Source organism: Coregonus clupeaformis, chromosome 23 (genome assembly GCF_020615455.1).
Source record: "Coregonus clupeaformis isolate EN_2021a chromosome 23, ASM2061545v1, whole genome shotgun sequence".
NCBI classification, from domain to species: domain Eukaryota; kingdom Metazoa; phylum Chordata; class Actinopteri; order Salmoniformes; family Salmonidae; genus Coregonus; species Coregonus clupeaformis.
The window spans coordinates 48,131,354-48,148,497 of NC_059214.1; the positions used below are offsets into that span (position 1 = coordinate 48,131,354).

The 17,144-nt window shown below is 45.7% G+C and overlaps 1 protein-coding gene across 6 annotated transcripts in view; it reads left to right on the forward strand.

The window, feature by feature from the left end:
- The window catches only part of LOC121536473 (tensin-1-like), a 318,940-nt gene extending 302,744 nt beyond the window's left edge, over positions 1 to 16,196 (forward strand). For 5 of the 6 annotated variants that reach the window (XM_045206739.1, XM_045206741.1, XM_045206742.1 and 2 more), the window contains 9 exons: positions 1,177 to 1,305; positions 1,860 to 1,955; positions 7,215 to 7,292; positions 7,453 to 7,524; positions 7,694 to 7,720; positions 10,735 to 10,903; positions 11,312 to 11,380; positions 11,942 to 11,971; positions 13,358 to 16,196. In XM_045206739.1, coding sequence (XP_045062674.1) covers positions 1,177 to 1,305; positions 1,860 to 1,955; positions 7,215 to 7,292; positions 7,453 to 7,524; positions 7,694 to 7,720; positions 10,735 to 10,903; positions 11,312 to 11,380; positions 11,942 to 11,971; positions 13,358 to 13,499 — 812 coding nt within the window. In that variant the 3' untranslated portion in view covers positions 13,500 to 16,196. The remainder of the gene's footprint in view (positions 1 to 1,176; positions 1,306 to 1,859; positions 1,956 to 7,214; positions 7,293 to 7,452; positions 7,525 to 7,693; positions 7,721 to 10,734; positions 10,904 to 11,311; positions 11,381 to 11,941; positions 11,972 to 13,357) is intronic. The other variant, XM_045206740.1, reaches the window with a different exon arrangement.
- Positions 16,197 to 17,144: the final 948 nt, after the last annotated feature.

Below are 17,144 nucleotides of genomic sequence, written 5' to 3' on the forward strand. Positions count from 1 at the left end.
CGATGACATCACACACGCGGACACACATTCAGACACACTCACAAACACACACCATATGTACTCCATTAAGACAAGTGGCCAGGGAACATCTGCATGTGATGTAGCTATATCTGTCTTACTTAAAGTCTTTAAAATGTCATATTTGGACACATAGGGATATATAGAATTGCATGTTACAGATGCATTACATTTTATTTTGTTGAACAGACAACAGATCACTGCTCTCCCCTGTACTTACATTGAAATATGGGATCACAAAAGGTCCTCCTCTCCAAGGAAAGTTTCAGACTCCCCCTCCCCTCCTTCCTCCTCTCCTCCTTCCCCCTCTCCTCCTTCCTCCTCTCCTCCTTCCCCCTCTCCTCCTTCCCCCCACTCCTCCTTCCCCCTCTCCTCCTTCCTCCTCTCCTCCTTCCCCCTCTCCTCCTTCCTCCTCCCCTCCTTCCTTCTCTCCTCCTTCCTCCTCTCCTCCTTCCCCCTCTCCTCCTTCCCCCTCTCCTCCTTCCTCCTCTCCTCCTTCCCCCTCTCCTCCTCCCCCCTCTCGTCCATCCTCCTCTCCTCCTTCCCCCTCTCCTCCTTCCTCCTCTCCTCCTTCCCCCTCTCCTCCTTCCCCCTCTCCTCCCTGTAGTTACATTGAAATATGGGATCACAAAAGGTCCTCCTCTCCAAGGAAAGTTTCAGAGTCCCCTCTCCTCCTTCCCCCTCTCCTCCTTCCCCCTCTCCTCCTTCCCCCTCTCCTCCTTCTCCCTCTGCTCCTTCTCCCTCTCCTTCCTCCTCTCCTCCTTCTCCCTCTCCTCCTTCCTCCTCTCCTCCTTCTCCCTCTCCTCCTTCTCCTTCTCCCTCTCCTCCTTCCCCCTCTCCTCCTTCTCCTTCTCCCTCTCCTCCTTCCCCATCTCCTCCTTCTCCTTCTCCTCCTTCCCCCTCCTCCTTCTCCCTCTCCTCCTTCTCCCCCCTCTCCTCCTACCCCCTCCTCCTTCTCCCTATCCTCCTTCTCCTTCCCCCTCTTCCCCTTCCCCCTCCTCCTTCTCACTCTCCTCCTTCCCGCTCTCCTCCTTCCCCCTCCTCATCTTCCATGTCTTCCTACATATTCTTCGCTTTCTCCTCTCCTCCTTCTTACTTACCCCTGAGTGGATACATGAAGTGGTACTGTATTGAATCATGTGTTATTGTGTATTGCAGCCATCGGCCTGCTGAGAGAGAGGGAGCCAGGGGCCTTTGTCATCCGTGACAGTCACTCCTTCCGAGGGGCCTATGGCCTGGCCATGAAGGTGGCCTCTCCTCCTCTTACTGCACAGCAGTCCAAGAAAGGTACTGGATCACCAACTGGGCTCCATCTTCCATATAGTGGTTAATAATATAACATCATACTGTCCCTGTAACTGATGGTGGAGAACACTCCCTAGAAGAGAAGAGCTAGCTCCTAAGGGCTGGGAGTGGATTGGAATGTATCCTACACACACAAACACACACACACACACACAACACACACACACACACACACAAACACACACACACACACAACACACACACACACACACACACACAACACACACACACACACACACACAAACACACACACACACACACAAAGGGGGGAGAATGTTCTATGTAAACACAGTTTATTTATCTGCCAAGAGGCCAGTTTTAAATAGCCACTTAGATCATCCTAGAACATTCCATTAACCATCATATTTTAGTGTCCGGTTTGGCCTGTTGTCGGGCTGGGTAAAGAAATAAATCCTTACTAATAACTACACTATATAATACTTCCCCATATGAGGTGATGTCTACATACCACTAATAACGGTCTCTCTGCGTTGTTGTTCACCGCTGTATTGTTTGTCCTCTGGGGGCCCCTGTAGCTGGTGACATCACTAACGAGCTGGTGAGGCACTTCCTGATTGAGACGAGTCCTAAGGGAGTGAAGCTGAAAGGATGTCCCAACGAACCTTACTTTGGTGAGTCACTTTTAACCCCCACACACACACATATGCACACGCACACAAGGGGAGGCAAGGAGAGCATTGAAGGAGGAGATCCTCCCTCTGACGTTTTGAGAGGGAAGTGAGGAGAGGATGTGCGGAGTCAAGAAAGGACTTTAGAGATGATATAATCTTTCTTTCAGACCTATCAGAACCCTTCTTTCTGACAACAGCATGGCATGTTTCTCAGATACAGTAACGGGGGACGAGTCAACTCCAGACATGAGTTTCATGATGTGGTTGTGGTGACTGACTCTTGGCTGTATTGGTCTGATGACTGATCCCCTCTCAGAGCTCTCCCTGTCCCGATCTTTGAAAGAGCATCCGTTCTCCCATCCCATCACGTTTAATCCTAATTATAGGATGGGATCAGTCAAAGTCGTTTAGTACGGTTCAAATGCTCCCCCCTCTAATTTCATCCACAGACCGCATTACATGTGTGTGTGTGTGTGTGAGATGAACAGTGTGTGTGTGTGTGTGTGAGACGAGCAGTGTGTGTGTATGCACGTGTAGGTGTTTAGCAAAAGATCCTCCGGGTGCCAAAGTATGATCAAAAATAGGATGTTTCCAGAGGGCTGTGTCTTACGTCAGCTCCATCCGGCTACAGGAGCCAATGCGTTAGATCATGCGTTAGTTGCTGTACAAAGGTTATGGTCTGCAACGTTCTGAGAAGGTGCGGGGGAGTCTGGCTTTAGCCTAGCTAGCTCCAGACGTGGGTTCAAATACTACTTGAAACCTTTCAAATACTTTGGCATTTGCTTTAGCCTGCCTGGAATGCCAGACTGGTATGCTTTAAAGTATTTATAAGGATTTCAAATAGTATTTGAACCCAGGTCTGGTAGCTAGCTCCCTTCCCTCCCACATTATAGCTGTTGTTAAATGAAGGTCGTTTTTTTTTGCACTTTTCTCCTCAAGCCGGTCCAAGTGTCAAATCTCGATTTGAAATTCACTACTCGACTGAGGGACCTTACAGATAATTGTATGTGTGGGGTACAGAGATGAGGTAGTCATTCAAAAATCATGTTAACCACTAGTATTGCACACAGAGTGAGTCCATGCAACTTATTATGTAACTTGTTAAAGAAATTTGTACTCCTGAATGTATTTAGGCTTGCGTTATGGCAAAGGGGTTGAATGCGTATTAAATCAAGACATTTCAGCGTTTAGTTTTTTATTAATTTCTAAAAACATAATTCCACTTTGTGTCTAGATCAGGGGCACAAAATCTTAATTTAATCTATTTTAAATTCAGGCTGTAACACAACAAAATGTGGAAAAAATCAAGGGGTGTGAATACTTTCTGAAGACACCGTATGCACGTATCAGTCTCTTCTTGCTGGGAACCACAGGGAGATGGCTACTGGCCCAAGCACACAGTTAGAGTTGACTGAACCAGTCAGACAGCATCAGTTTATAAATGGGCTTCTTGAAGAAACCTTATCCCCGAAACTAGACTTAATGAATGATGTTCTAAAGGGAGGGATGGAAGTTGAATTGAGACGCTGGGTGTGTGTGGGTATAGGGTGTGTGTGAGTATGGTAGGGTATGGGGTGAGTGTGGGTATGGTATGGGGTGAGTGTGGGTATGGTATGGGGTGAGTGTGGGTATGGTATGGGGTGAGTGTGGGTATGGTATGGGGTGAGTGTGGGTATGGTATGGGGTGAGTGTGGGTATGGTATGGGGTGAGTGTGGGTATGGTATGGGGTGTGTGTGGGTATGGTATGGGGTGAGTGTGGGTATGGTATGGGGTGAGTGTGGGTATGGTATGGGGGTGAGTGTGGGTATGGGAGTGTGGTATGGGGTGAGTGTGGGTATGGGGTGTGTGTGGGTATGGTATGGGGGAGTGTGGGTATGGTATGGGGTGAGTGTGGGTATGGTATGGGGGAGTGTGGTATGGGGTGAGTGTGGGTATGGGGTGTGTGTGGGTATGGTATGGGGGAGTGTGGGTTGGGTGTGTGTGGGTATGGTATGGGGTGAGTGTGGGTATGGGGTGAGTGTGGGTATGGTATGGGGTGTGTGTGGGTATGGGGGGAGTGTGGGTATGGAGGGAGTGTGGGTATGGTATGGGGTGAGTGTGGGTATGGTATGGGGGGAGTGTGGTATGGGGTGAGTGTGGGTATGGGGTGTGTGTGGGTATGGTATGGGGGGAGTGTGTGTATGGGGTGTGTGTGGGTATGGTATGGGGTGAGTGTGGGTATGGGGTGAGTGTGGGTATGGTATGGGGTGTGTGGGTATGGGGTGTGTGTGGGTATGGTATGGGATGAGTGTGGGTATGGGGTGAGTGTGGGTATGGTATGGGGTGAGTGTGGGTATGGTATGGGGTGAGTGTGGGTATGGTATGGGGTGAGTGTGGGTATGGTATGGGATGAGTGTGGGTATGGTATGGGGTGAGTGTCGGTATGGTAGGAGTGTGGGTATGGTATGGGGTGAGTGTGGGTATGGTATGGGGGAGTGTGTGTATGGTATGGGATGAGTGTGGGTATGGTATGGGGTGAGTGTGGGTATGGTATGGGGGAGTGTGGGTATGGTATGGGGGGAGTGTGGGTATGGTATGGGGGGAGTGTGGGTATGGTATGGGGGGAGTGTGGGTATGGGGGGGGTGGGTATGGTATGGGGTGAGTGTGGGTATGGTATGGGGGGAGTGTGGTATGGGGTGAGTGTGGGTATGGTATGGGGTGAGTGTGGGTATGGGGGGGAGTGTGGGTATGGTATGGGGGGAGTGTGGGTATGGTATGGGGGGAGTGTGGTATGGGGTGAGTGTGGGTATGGTATGGGGTGAGTGTGGGTATGGTATGGGGTGAGTGTGGGTATGGTATGGGGGAGTGTGGGTATGGTATGGGGTGAGTGTGGGTATGGTATGGGGTGTGTGTGGGTAGGGTATGGGGTGAGTGTGGGTATGGTATGGGGTGAGTGTGGGTATGGTATGGGGTGAGTGTGGGTATGGTATGGGGTGTGTGTGGGTAGGGTATGGGGTGAGTGTGGGTATGGTATGGGGGTGTGGGTATGGTATGGGGTGAGTGTGGGTATGGTATGGGGTGTGTGTGGGTATGGTATGGGGTGAGTGTGTTATGGTATGGGGGTGAGTGTGGGTATGGTATGGGGTGAGTGTGGGTATGGTATGGGGTGAGTGTGGGTATGGTTGGGGTGTGTGTGGGTTGGTATGGGGTGTGTGTGGGTATGGTATGGGGTGAGTGTGGGTATGGTATGGGGTGAGTGTGGGTATGGTATGGGGTGAGTGTGGGTATGGTATGGGGTGTGTGTGGGTATGGTATGGGGTGAGTGTGGGTATGGTATGGGGTGAGTGTGGGTATGGTATGGGGTGAGTGTGGGTATGGGGGGAGTGTGGTATGGGGGTGAGTGTGGGTATGGGGTGTGTGTGGGTATGGTATGGGGGGAGTGTGGGTATGGTATGGGGTGAGTGTGGGTATGGTATGGGGTGAGTGTGGGTATGGGGGGAGTGTGGTATGGGGTGAGTGTGGGTATGGGGTGTGTGTGGGTATGGTATGGGGGGAGTGTGGGTGTGGGGTGTGTGTGGGTATGGTATGGGGTGAGTTGGGTATGGGGTGAGTGGTATGGTATGGGGTATGGGGAGTGTGGGTATGGTATGGGATGAGTGTGGGTATGGGGTGAGTGTGGGTATGGTATGGGGTGAGTGTGGGTATGGTATGGGGGTGAGTGGGTATGGTATGGGATGAGTGTGGGTATGGTATGGGATGAGTGTGGGTATGGTATGGGGGGAGTGTGGGTATGGTATGGGGTGAGTGTGGGTATGGTATGGGGGGAGTGTGGGTATGGTATGGGGGTGAGTGTGGGTATGGGGGGGAGTGTGGGTATGGTATGGGGGAGTGTGGGTATGGTATGGGGAGTGTGGGTATGGTATGGGGTGAGTGTGGGTATGGTATGGGGGTGAGTGTGGGTATGGTATGGGGAGTGAGTGTAGGTATGGGGGATGATGGGGGTATGGTATGGGGGTGTGGGTATGGTATGGGGTGAGTGTGGGTATGGTATGGGGTGAGTGTGGGTATGGTATGGGGGTGAGTGTGGGTATGGTATGGGGTGAGTGTGGGTATGGTATGGGGTGAGTGTGGGTATGGTATGGGGGGAGTGTGGGTATGGTATGGGGTGAGTGTGGGTATGGTATGGGGTGTGTGTGGGTAGGGTATGGGGTGAGTGTGGGTATGGTATGGGGGAGTGTGGGTATGGTATGGGGTGAGTGTGGGTATGGTATGGGGTGTGTGTGGGTATGGTATGGGGGTGAGTGTGTGTATGGTATGGGGTGAGTGTGGGTATGGTATGGGGTGAGTGTGGGTATGGTATGGGGGAGTGTGGGTATGGTATGGGGTGAGTGTGTGTATGGTATGGGGTGAGTGTGGGTATGGTATGGGGTGTGTGTGGGTATGGTATGGGGTGTGTGTGGGTATGGTATGGGGTGAGTGTGGGTATGGTATGGGGTGAGTGTGGGTATGGTATGGGGTGAGTGTGGGTATGGTATGGGGTGAGTGTGGGTATGGTATGGGGTGAGTGTGGGTATGGTATGGGGTGAGTGTGGGTATGGTATGGGGTGTGTGTGGGTAGGGTATGGGGGTGAGTGTGGGTATGGTATGGGGTGAGTGTGGGTATGGTATGGGGGGAGTGTGGGTATGGTATGGGGTGAGTGTGGGTATGGTATGGGGTGGTGTGGGTATGGTATGGGGTGAGTGTGGGTATGGTATGGGGTGAGTGTGGGTATGGTATGGGGTGAGTGTGGGTATGGTATGGGGTGAGTGTGGGTATGGGGGGTGAGTGTGGGTATGGTATGGGGTGAGTGTGGGTATGGTATGGGGGGAGTGTGGTTGGGTTGTGTGGGTATGGTATGGGGTGAGTGTGGGTATGGTATGGGGTGAGTGTGGGTATGGTATGGGGGGAGTGTGGGTATGGTATGGGGGGAGTGTGGGTATGGGGTGTGTGTGGGTATGGTATGGGGTGAGTGTGGGTATGGTATGGGGTGAGTGTGTGTATGGTATGGGGGGAGTGTGGGTATGGTATGGGGTGTGTGTGGGTATGGGGTGTGTGTGGGTATGGTATGGGGTGAGTGTGGGTTTGCTATGGGGGGAGTGTGGGTCCAGGGTGTGTGATCCACATGACTTGATGAGGATATGTAATCTTTATAGAATTGTTGTCCTGTTGGCACAACTAATACTAATCTCTCTTTGTGTGTGTGTGTGTGTGTGTGTGTGTGTGTGTGTGTTCGTGTAGGTTGTCTGTCCGCTCTGGTGTACCAGCATGCCATGACTCCACAGGCCCTGCCCTGTAAACTGGTCATCCCTACCAGAGGTGAGGCCAGGAGTGCGTCTGCACCTGTGTGTGTGTGTGTGTGTGTGTGTGTGTGTGTGTGTGTGTGTGTGTGTGTGTCTGCGTGTTTGTGTAATTTTGAATGGATACATACAATTTGGGGTGGGGAATTTCTTCTGAATCATCTCCTGCTGTGTTTCAGATCTCCACCAGGATGTCCCAGATATCGCCACGCCAACCAACCCAGCTGACAACCTCCTCAAGCAAGGAGCAGGTTAGAAGCAGCATATCATTGTGTTGACCATTGGGTTTGGTTGAGCACTTTTCTATGTAATGGAAAGGTCATCTAAATGACTTTGTTAGTTTGTTAGTTTGTTGTGACGTACTCTGAACCATTCCACTGTTCTCCCCACACTGGTGATGTCACCTCCGTGACACCATAGGGCAGAGGGCCCCTGCTGACTCCCATGGTAAATCATGTGTCCTTTCATTTTAGTTTTCCTTCCTGTTATGAGACTGTTGGTCCCTGACTGCTGCATTCTGACCCAGATCCCTGACGTCTGCCTCAGAAGTCTCTGTGTTTGTCTCTTCCTCCATCTAATAGACAACAACAATGTTAACAATGCCTGAAATGTTTTCTGTCCAATGACTGAATGGTTTTGACCCCTGAGAGTATTTTCTCCCATGCAGCCTTGTCCCAGAAAGCATGTACTGTCCTTAGAGCAATGGAACTGTCTTGTATGAAAATGCAATGCCTCTTTTTTAGCATGTGTGCAGAAATGCAGAACTTTAAACCCACTAGTACCAATGTGATATGTATGAAATTAACTCCCTTAACTGCATTGGAAATTGTCAAGAATGTACTGTATTGCCTTTTACATGTCAATGATTTTCAAAGCTATAAACTGCTGTGCTATATAGTACATTTATTTGTAGTCCTTTAGCAGACGCTCTTATCCAGAGTGACTTAAAGTAGTGAGTGCATACATTTTCATACTAGTCCCCCGAGGGAATTGAACCCACAACCCTGGCGTTGTAAGCGCCATGCTATACCAACTGAGCCAAACGGGACCCTATATATACAGTTGAAGTCAGAAGTTTACATACACTTAGGTTGGAGTCATTAAAACTCGTTTTTCAACCACTCCACAAATTTCTTGTTAACAAACTATAGTTTTGGCAAGTCGGTTAGGACATCTACTTTGTGCATGACACAAGTACGTTTTCCAAGAATTGTTTACAGACAGATTATTTCACTTATAATTCACTGTATCACAATTTCATTGGGTCAGTTTACATACACTAAGTTGACTGTGCCTTTAAACAGCTTGGAAAATTCCAGAAAGTGATGCCATGGCTTTAGAAGCTTCTGATAGGCTAATTGACATCATTTGAGTCAATTAGAGGGGCACCTGTGGATGTATTTCAAGGCCTACCTTCAAACTCAGTGCCTCTTTCCTTGACATCATGGGAAAATCAAAAGAAATCAGCCAAGACCTTAGAAAAAAAATTGTAGACCTCCACAAGTCTGGTTCATCCTTGGGAGCAATTTCCAAATGCCTGAAGGTACCACGTTCATCTGTACAAACAATAGTACGCAAGTATAAACACCATGGGACCACGCAGCCGTCATACCACTCAGGAAGGAGACGTGTTCTGTCTCCTAGAGATTAACGTACTTTGGTGCGAAAAGTGCAAATCAATCCCAGAACAACAGCAAAGGACCTTGTGAAGATGCTGGAGGAAACCGGTACAAAAGTATCTATATCCACAGTAAAACGAGTCCTATATCGACATAACCTGAAAGGCCGCTCAGCAAGGAAGAAGCCACTGCTCCAAAACCGCCATAAAAAAGCCAGACTACAGTTTGCAACTGCACATGGGGACAAAGATCGTACTTTTTGGAGAAATGTCCTCTGGTCTGATGAAACAAAAATAGAACTGTTTGGCCATAATGACCATCGTTATGTTTGGAAGAAAAAGGGGGATGCTTGCAAGCCGAAGAACACCATCCCAACCGTGAAGCACAGGGGTGGCAGCATCATGCTGTGGGTGTGCTTTGCTGCAGGAGGGACTGGTGCACTTCACAAAATAGATGGCATCATGAGGAAGGAATATTATGTGGATATATTGAAGCAACATCTCAAGACATCAGTCCGGAAGTTAAAGCTTGGTCGCAAATGGGTCTTCCAAATGGACAATGACCCCAACAAAGTCAAGGTATTGGAGTGGCCATCATTAAGCCCTGACCTCAATTCTATAGAAAATGTGTGGGCAGAACTGAAAAAGTGTGTGCGAGCAAGGAGGCCTACAAACCTGACTCAGTTACACCAGCTCTGTCAGGAGGAATGGGCCAAAATACACCCAACTTATTGTGGGACGCTTGTGGAAGGCTACCCAAAACGTTTGACCCAAGTTAAACAATTTAAAGGCAATGCTACCAAATACTAATTGAGTGTATGTAATCTTTTGACCCACTGGGAATGTGATGAAAGAAATAAAAGCTGAAATAAATCATTCTCTCTACTATTATTCTGACATTTCACATTCTTAAAATAAAGTGGTGATCCTATCTGACCTAAGACAGGGAATTTTTACTAGGATTAATTGTCAGGAATTATTAAAAACTGAGTTTAAATGTATTTGGCTAAGGTGTATGTAAACTTCCGACTTCAACTGTATATACTGAGTGTACAAAACTTTAGGAACACCTGCTCTTTCCATGACAGACTGACCTGGTAAATCCAGGTGAAAGCTATGATCCCTTATTGATGTCACTTGTTAATTCCACTTCACTCAGTGTAGATGAAGGGGAGGAGACCGGTTAAAGAAGGATTTTTAAGCCTTTAGACAATTGAGACATGGATTGTGTATGTGTGCCATTCAGAGGGTGAATGGGCAAGACAATATTTAAGTGCCTTGGAACGGGGTATGGTAGTAGGTGCCAGGCTTGAGTTTGAGTGTGTCAAGAACTGCAACGCTGCTGGGTTTTTCACGCTCAACAGTTTCCCGTGTGTATCAAGAATGGTCCACCACCCAAAAGACATCCATCCAACTTGACCCAACTGTGGGAAGCATTGGAGTCATCATGGGCCAGCATCTCTGTGGAACACTTTCGACACCTTGTAGAGTCCATACCCCGGCGAATTGAGGCTGTTCTGAGGGCAAAAGGGGGTGCAACTCAATATTAGGAAGGTGTTCTTAATGTTTTGTACACTCAGTGTACATTTTGATGAATAGCGCTTTGTAATAGATTATTCCATGTTTCTCTGATCTTAAGCATACATGATACATCCTATAAATGAAACAATTGTAAACTGTTGATCATGTCACGTCACAACAGGAAGCACTACAACCAAACCATACGTGTTGTAGAAGCAGACAGCCCATGACATCATCTCTCTGCTCTTTGACCTCTCTCTTCTTTCCAGTGTGAAATGCACTGTGCTGATTGGCTACACCTCTCTCTTTTTTTTTTTTCCAGCGTGCAATGTGCTGTACATTAACTCGGTGGACATGGAGTCTCTGACGGGACCTCAGGCCATCGCCAAGGCGATCTCGGAGACGATGGCCGCCGCGTCTCCGCCCACCGCCACCGTCGTGCACTTCAAGGTGTCGCCCCAAGGCATCACCCTGACGGACAACCAGAGGAAGTGAGTAGGACAAACAGGCATTTATAAAGTATTACTACAAGACCAGTGGTGTAGTGGAGGGGAAATGCAAGTAAATGCAGTTTACCCACCTTTTTTTGCGGAACAGTTTACCCACCTTATTTTGCGGGACAGTTTACCCACTTTTTGCGGAAAAATGCATTAGAAGTATAGGTAGCATTACTTTTTTCACCACGACCCGGCGATCAGAGTTTACCAACCAATTTTTTTACCACTACATCACTGTACAAGACTGTATATTGCATTTTTAAAACTGCTCAACAATATTTGTACCATAATAACAATATTTGCAAGTGACTTCCAGGTACGGCTCACTCTGACCGAGGGCTTTATTCAATCCAACTTGCGTTGCTATAGTGTAGTGTGCTAAACCCTGTTTTTACACTACAGGCTTTTCTTCCGGCGCCACTACCCTGTCAACACTGTCACATTTTGTGATGTCGACCCTCAGGAGAGAAAGTGAGTGTCCACACTGAGCTACAACACACACCCACACACACACATACACACACGCACATACACACACACACACACACATACACACACGCACACACACACGCACACACACACACGCACACACACACACACACACGCACACACACACACACGCACACACACACACACACACACACACACACACACACACACACACACACACACACACACACACACACACACACACACACACACACACACACACACACACACACACACACACACACACACACACACACACACATACACACACGCACATACACACACACACACACGCATACACACACGCACACACACACATACACGCACGCACACACACACACACACATACACACACGCACATACACACACGCACACACACACACACATACACACACGCACACACACACGCACACACACACACACACACACACACACACACACACACATTGCTGTTTGAAATGAATGACCTCATAATATTATATGTCGTGAATACATCATACATAATGTTACATGATATCATAGTGTTTATTTAACCCTCTACAGGTGGAACAAACCTGATGGAGGCACAGCCAAGTAAGTATACAGTACACCTGAGTAACATACACCTAGTCCTAGTGTGTTTCTGTCTGTACTGTTTATAGATAGCCCAACTTTACTTTGACTGAGAGTTGCAGAGCAACGTTTGCCACTGAAGAAAGTGAAGCAACCTAGCGAACCGGTGGAAGCGCTTGATACTTTCAGCAACTGGTCCAAGGATGGTTTTGATGTTAAGCACCTAATGGCACCGGTTAGAACTAGGGGTAGTTAGATCTGATTCCAAATCAGTTGTTGAACTTGACCACAATGGTTCTTTGGAGGGAAACTAGTCACTCGGGCAGACTTACCATCAGTTCCTGACCTGCCCCTAATACATTGGCCCATGTGATTTCAATTAGTGCTCTCCTCCATCCTAAATCAAATAAAAGGTGATATTTAGGAGTTCAGACATTAAACCAGGGGAAAGAAGAAGGGATGAAAGCTCCCCACCAATGATTCAGAGAGGAGGAATAGATGGATGGAGAGATGACTGGGCTGAGGATAAAAGAGAGCCCCTTTAGCCAACAAAGCACAGTGTTGGCAGTCACGAGTTTAGAATTTATAGCATGTCCTGGTTTGGGGTTTTAAACTCAGGGATCATAGTACCTATGAATTTACTGTTATGAGACTTAGGGCTCAATTGTATAAACTCATATGGTCTAAAAGGCAGTAGAGTAAGTCAAGTAGACAAAATATCATTATCATTACTGGAAGATATTTATCATTACAGCCAGGGCAAAAAAATTAATAAAAAGGTCCAACCAAGTGGCAGGTGAATTTCTTCCCCAAAGTTAGTTTCAGGCCCTGGTTACAGCATAAAGACAGGGTTCTATTCAATCCGTATCCCTAATGTTCAGCTCTATAGCGTGATTGAAATCTAAAGGCGATATTCACCTGTTCGCGGAGACTGCATTCTCGGTAAACGCTGCATATGTCGGCTCAATCAGAAATGTAGCCGAACTTCGCCGAATTTGGATTGAATTTGACCCTAAGTAATCCCAAATGGTAACAGTGGCATGGAGCGTCCCCTAGAGACTAACCATGGAACTATAGAGATGGAAAACAAACAATTTAGCAAAACAATATCTCTTAATGGTTACAGTAAAGCATGAATGATAATGGATGTGTTTGAGTGAACCAGCTCAAGTGATGAGTAACCTTGCCTAAGGCCTGAGGTAATAGGCTTTAGCTCAGCAGGCTAAAATAGTCTTGTAGCATGAAGACAACCAAGGTTCAAACCCATTTGGTCACACACTCACACACACACACTTTTCATCTATGATTCATATGATTTCCTACAGATTAATTTGATCAGTCCAGTCCCCTTAGACTGGTTAGAACAAGCCGATAAAAGACATTGACAGCTTCCCTTCCCTTTTCCAGGTTCTTTGGGTTCGTGGCTCGGAAGCAAGGAAGCACAACTGACAACGTCAGTCACCTCTTTGCCGAGATGGACCCCGATCAACCCGCCAGCGCCATCGTCAACTTTGTCTCCAAGGTGATGATCGGCTCGCAGAAACGATGAGCTGACCTTTTGGTGACCACTGGCTTTTTCTTCGTTTTTTTGTTGTTATTTTTAACTACGGAGGAAATATATGTCCTATTTTTATTAGTTTGTGTTCTGCGTTTAATCTTGTGTCACCTCTTTCCTTCTGATCTTGTCTTTTACCTGTGTGTGTGTGTGTGTGTGTGTGTGTGCGTAATGTGCGCGTACGTGTGTGTGTTTCTTCTTGGAAGGACTCCTTTGTGGCGCTAATTAGAGGGATAGAGGAAGTGCAGTTTGTGGGGTGTGGCTGTGTGGGATGTGGGATGTTGGCTATGGGAGGCCATTGTGATCTCTAGCAGGGTAGCACAAGAACAGGAAGAGGAAATGATGTCAGTGTTGATGTCAGTGAGCATGATGCGTAAAAAGAGAAGAAGAAGTAAAGTTGTGTGATGTAAAGGAGGGTGTTATGCTATCAGGCGTTTGGACTGGTCAACCAAAGATTTTTTTTAAGCAGCGAATATGTCACTGTCGGAAGGTATGCTAGAAATGATATTTTGTAAAAAAAAAAAAAACAAAAAAAACATACATTTTATGTTCTTTCTATATACAAGTACATACTGTATTTATATATTTTTTCCTAAAGAGTTTGCATCTTTGCTTTCTTTGCAAACCGTATTCCAGTATTTTTGCACGCTGGCGAGTTGAATCAATGTAAATATCACAGAGTGCTCTCTGGGTAGGGTGTGGATGACTTGGGGCCTAAAATTGTTGTTGTTGTTGGATTTCTTTTAAAGAGCTTTCAGTAAAGAAAGAAAAGAAAGAACAAAGCTGTTCTCTTCAGAACAACAGAACACATCTGTCCTAGTCTCCTCCTCCGACTTCTACCTTCTTTTCCCCTCCTCTTTTTAACGGTTGAAGGAGGGAGGATAGATAGAAGCTTGTCCAGTTTGGTCCAACTATTCACCTACAGAGGGGTATTAAAACCGTGTAATGACGCTGGCAGCTGGCGTCACCCTTCTAGACCAACCTGCAATGCACCTCTCTATATATACATTTTGTTTTGGCTGATTGGTTCCCCTTTTTGTGTCTACCATTGACTATCATTGAAAAACTGCCACTCCAATCCGCTGTGCATGTATGAACATCATGGAAGGTCAGAGTTCACTGCTGATTTTTGAAGGGAGGAGGGGTTTGGGCAACGAGAGCTTAAGTCCACATTGATACTGCTACAGCATAGAACTCTCTCTATATTCTCCCCCTGCAACCATCCCAGTAAAGATCGAGAGATGCCACTATCTTTACAGATCAGCCTGTCAAACGTGTAACACCCACATCATACCCACAAGTAAGCTATATACATACAAATATACATATATATAAAACTTCAAAAAATATATTTATTTTTTTGCTCTGTCACTCTGTTAACTCATATATCAACATTTACATATATAGTCTACTCTACATCAAGATATACTGAGTGTCAAATAAATTGACTGTACTTTGGCTAAGATTTCATGAGACTTTGAACTGCATCTAAATAAATGGTGTAAAGTGTATGTATTTTAAAGCTTTGTTAAAAAAAAAAAATCACTGCATTACTTTGTTGACGTTATGAGTCTTTGTATGAAGCAGCCTTTGGTGGGGGGAGAGAAAGAGCGTCTAGGAAAGTTCTTTGTTGCAAAAAATTGTGCCAACATTTTAAGTTTTTGTCAAAATAAACCTGCCTAAAATGGAAAGGTCAGAGTTAAACACTTAAACGTTGTCATGTGAAATATCAATGCATCTATGTGTAGTTGTATGTTCGCTGCGTGTTTGGAGGCGAGATATTCTTTCCGTGACTACTTCCTCTATCTAACATCACAGGTTTAGTGAAGGACCACCATATTATCTCTTGAGCAATTATTAATGTTGTTATGTAGGGCCTACTGCCATCGTGTGGTGAACCAAAGTTTGACTACCAATTGTGTTTTTACTACAGTGTTTTAACTGTGATTTCAGCAATTACCTTCAATGGACTAGCAAGACTCAAATGGCTGAGTTTAAATGATTATTTTCTGAATAAGGAAGACAAATATTATGTCAATTTTTTGGCCGTTATCATTTTATGAATGTCCTTATTCAATTTGATTCTGTTTAGAGCAGGTTAGCCGAATCTCAATGGTCAAACCTACTCCAGTGAGAAAAAAAAAACTAGCACTTATAAATGGCATTCTGTCATGTCAAAATACACAGTAAATGTTTGCATGTCCACTTCTGTTACCTCTTAATATTTTGTATCAACTGGGTCTTTTGTGTTTAAGCTTTAAGCTCCACTGTCTTCTCCCATGGAGTCTGTACTTGTTCCATTCAAACATCAAACTGTTCATTCTTCTTCAATGAGAATCCCTCCATTTTAAATTTAATCGTATTTATTATTTTGATGAGTCTCACAACTGTAACACTAAATGTGGCAAAAGCATGGTGGATTCTGCATTTTTCTATGAGAAACGTGTGAGAAATGCATGTCGGGTAAATCCCCCTCTACCACAAAACGAATGACAGTCTCATTGTTTGGCGCGTAAGAAGTCTCTTCTGATGTACATGTGGCCACTTTGAGGAAATAGCCTGGACTTAGAATGTGTGAATGAATGGGCTTCTGTGCCTGTACAGAACTATATGCATTTTAATTTGCTTTATTGTATGGCTTTTATTTCTGAGATGAAAAAAAAAAACACATTAAAAAGTAATTTGTGTTTTTGTTGTTGTTGGAAAACTCTGTTTATTAAGCTTTAAATACAAATCACAAACACAAAACTATAAAGATACCATACTTTAGACAAGTTAATCCCACACTGGGCAGAAAGTTAGGTTAAAGGTTAAAGGGGCAATCTGTAGCTAATACAGGAACAAAGTGGACACTCTGCCATTGTTCCTGTAAACAGCCAGGGGATGAGGGTGGAGAAATGCAACCACTCTCACATTCACAGACAGCCACAAAGACCATCCACAGGATTGCAACATTTACCTGGAGCTAACCCTGCAGATAGCATTACTGGGTGATCTGAAAAGTCATAGTCAATCGATCAATAATATAATAATACTTTTAGCAAAAAAATATATTTTCAATTTACAATCTGTAGGAACAATGAGAATAGAAAGGTTCAGAACTTTTGTAAAACATCACAGTACAGTTGAAAAATATATGGCAAATAGAAATCCTATATGGATGGTGTTAAGAGATAGATGGGTGGTGTTGAATGGAGCTGAAGGATGGGACTAATAACAACTAACAACAACTAATAACAACAAGATAACTAATAACGTAAGCATACTGTGTCCATAATAAGTATATAGGTTATAGGTTGAGCGCTTTTGTGAAAGAGCACAGTTAGAAATATATGACGTATAGAAGCAAACCGGATGGACATCATGAAAATGATCGGAGAGGTTGAGGGTAGAGGAAGTTCAGGAGTAAAAACAAACAAAATAGTCAATTTTACAATAATTCTGTGTCCATAAAATGTATATAGTATGTGTAAGCTGGAAGTAGAGGCCTAAGCGTTGTTGTTCACTAGTTTACTCCAATTAGGGAAGGGGTGGTGGGGTTGGAAAGTAATAAAGGGAAATATAAAAAATCAAAAAACATCCACTGGACCAAAATGCAAGTTTACAATGTTGTTTATTACAATTTCTGACTGGGCACAA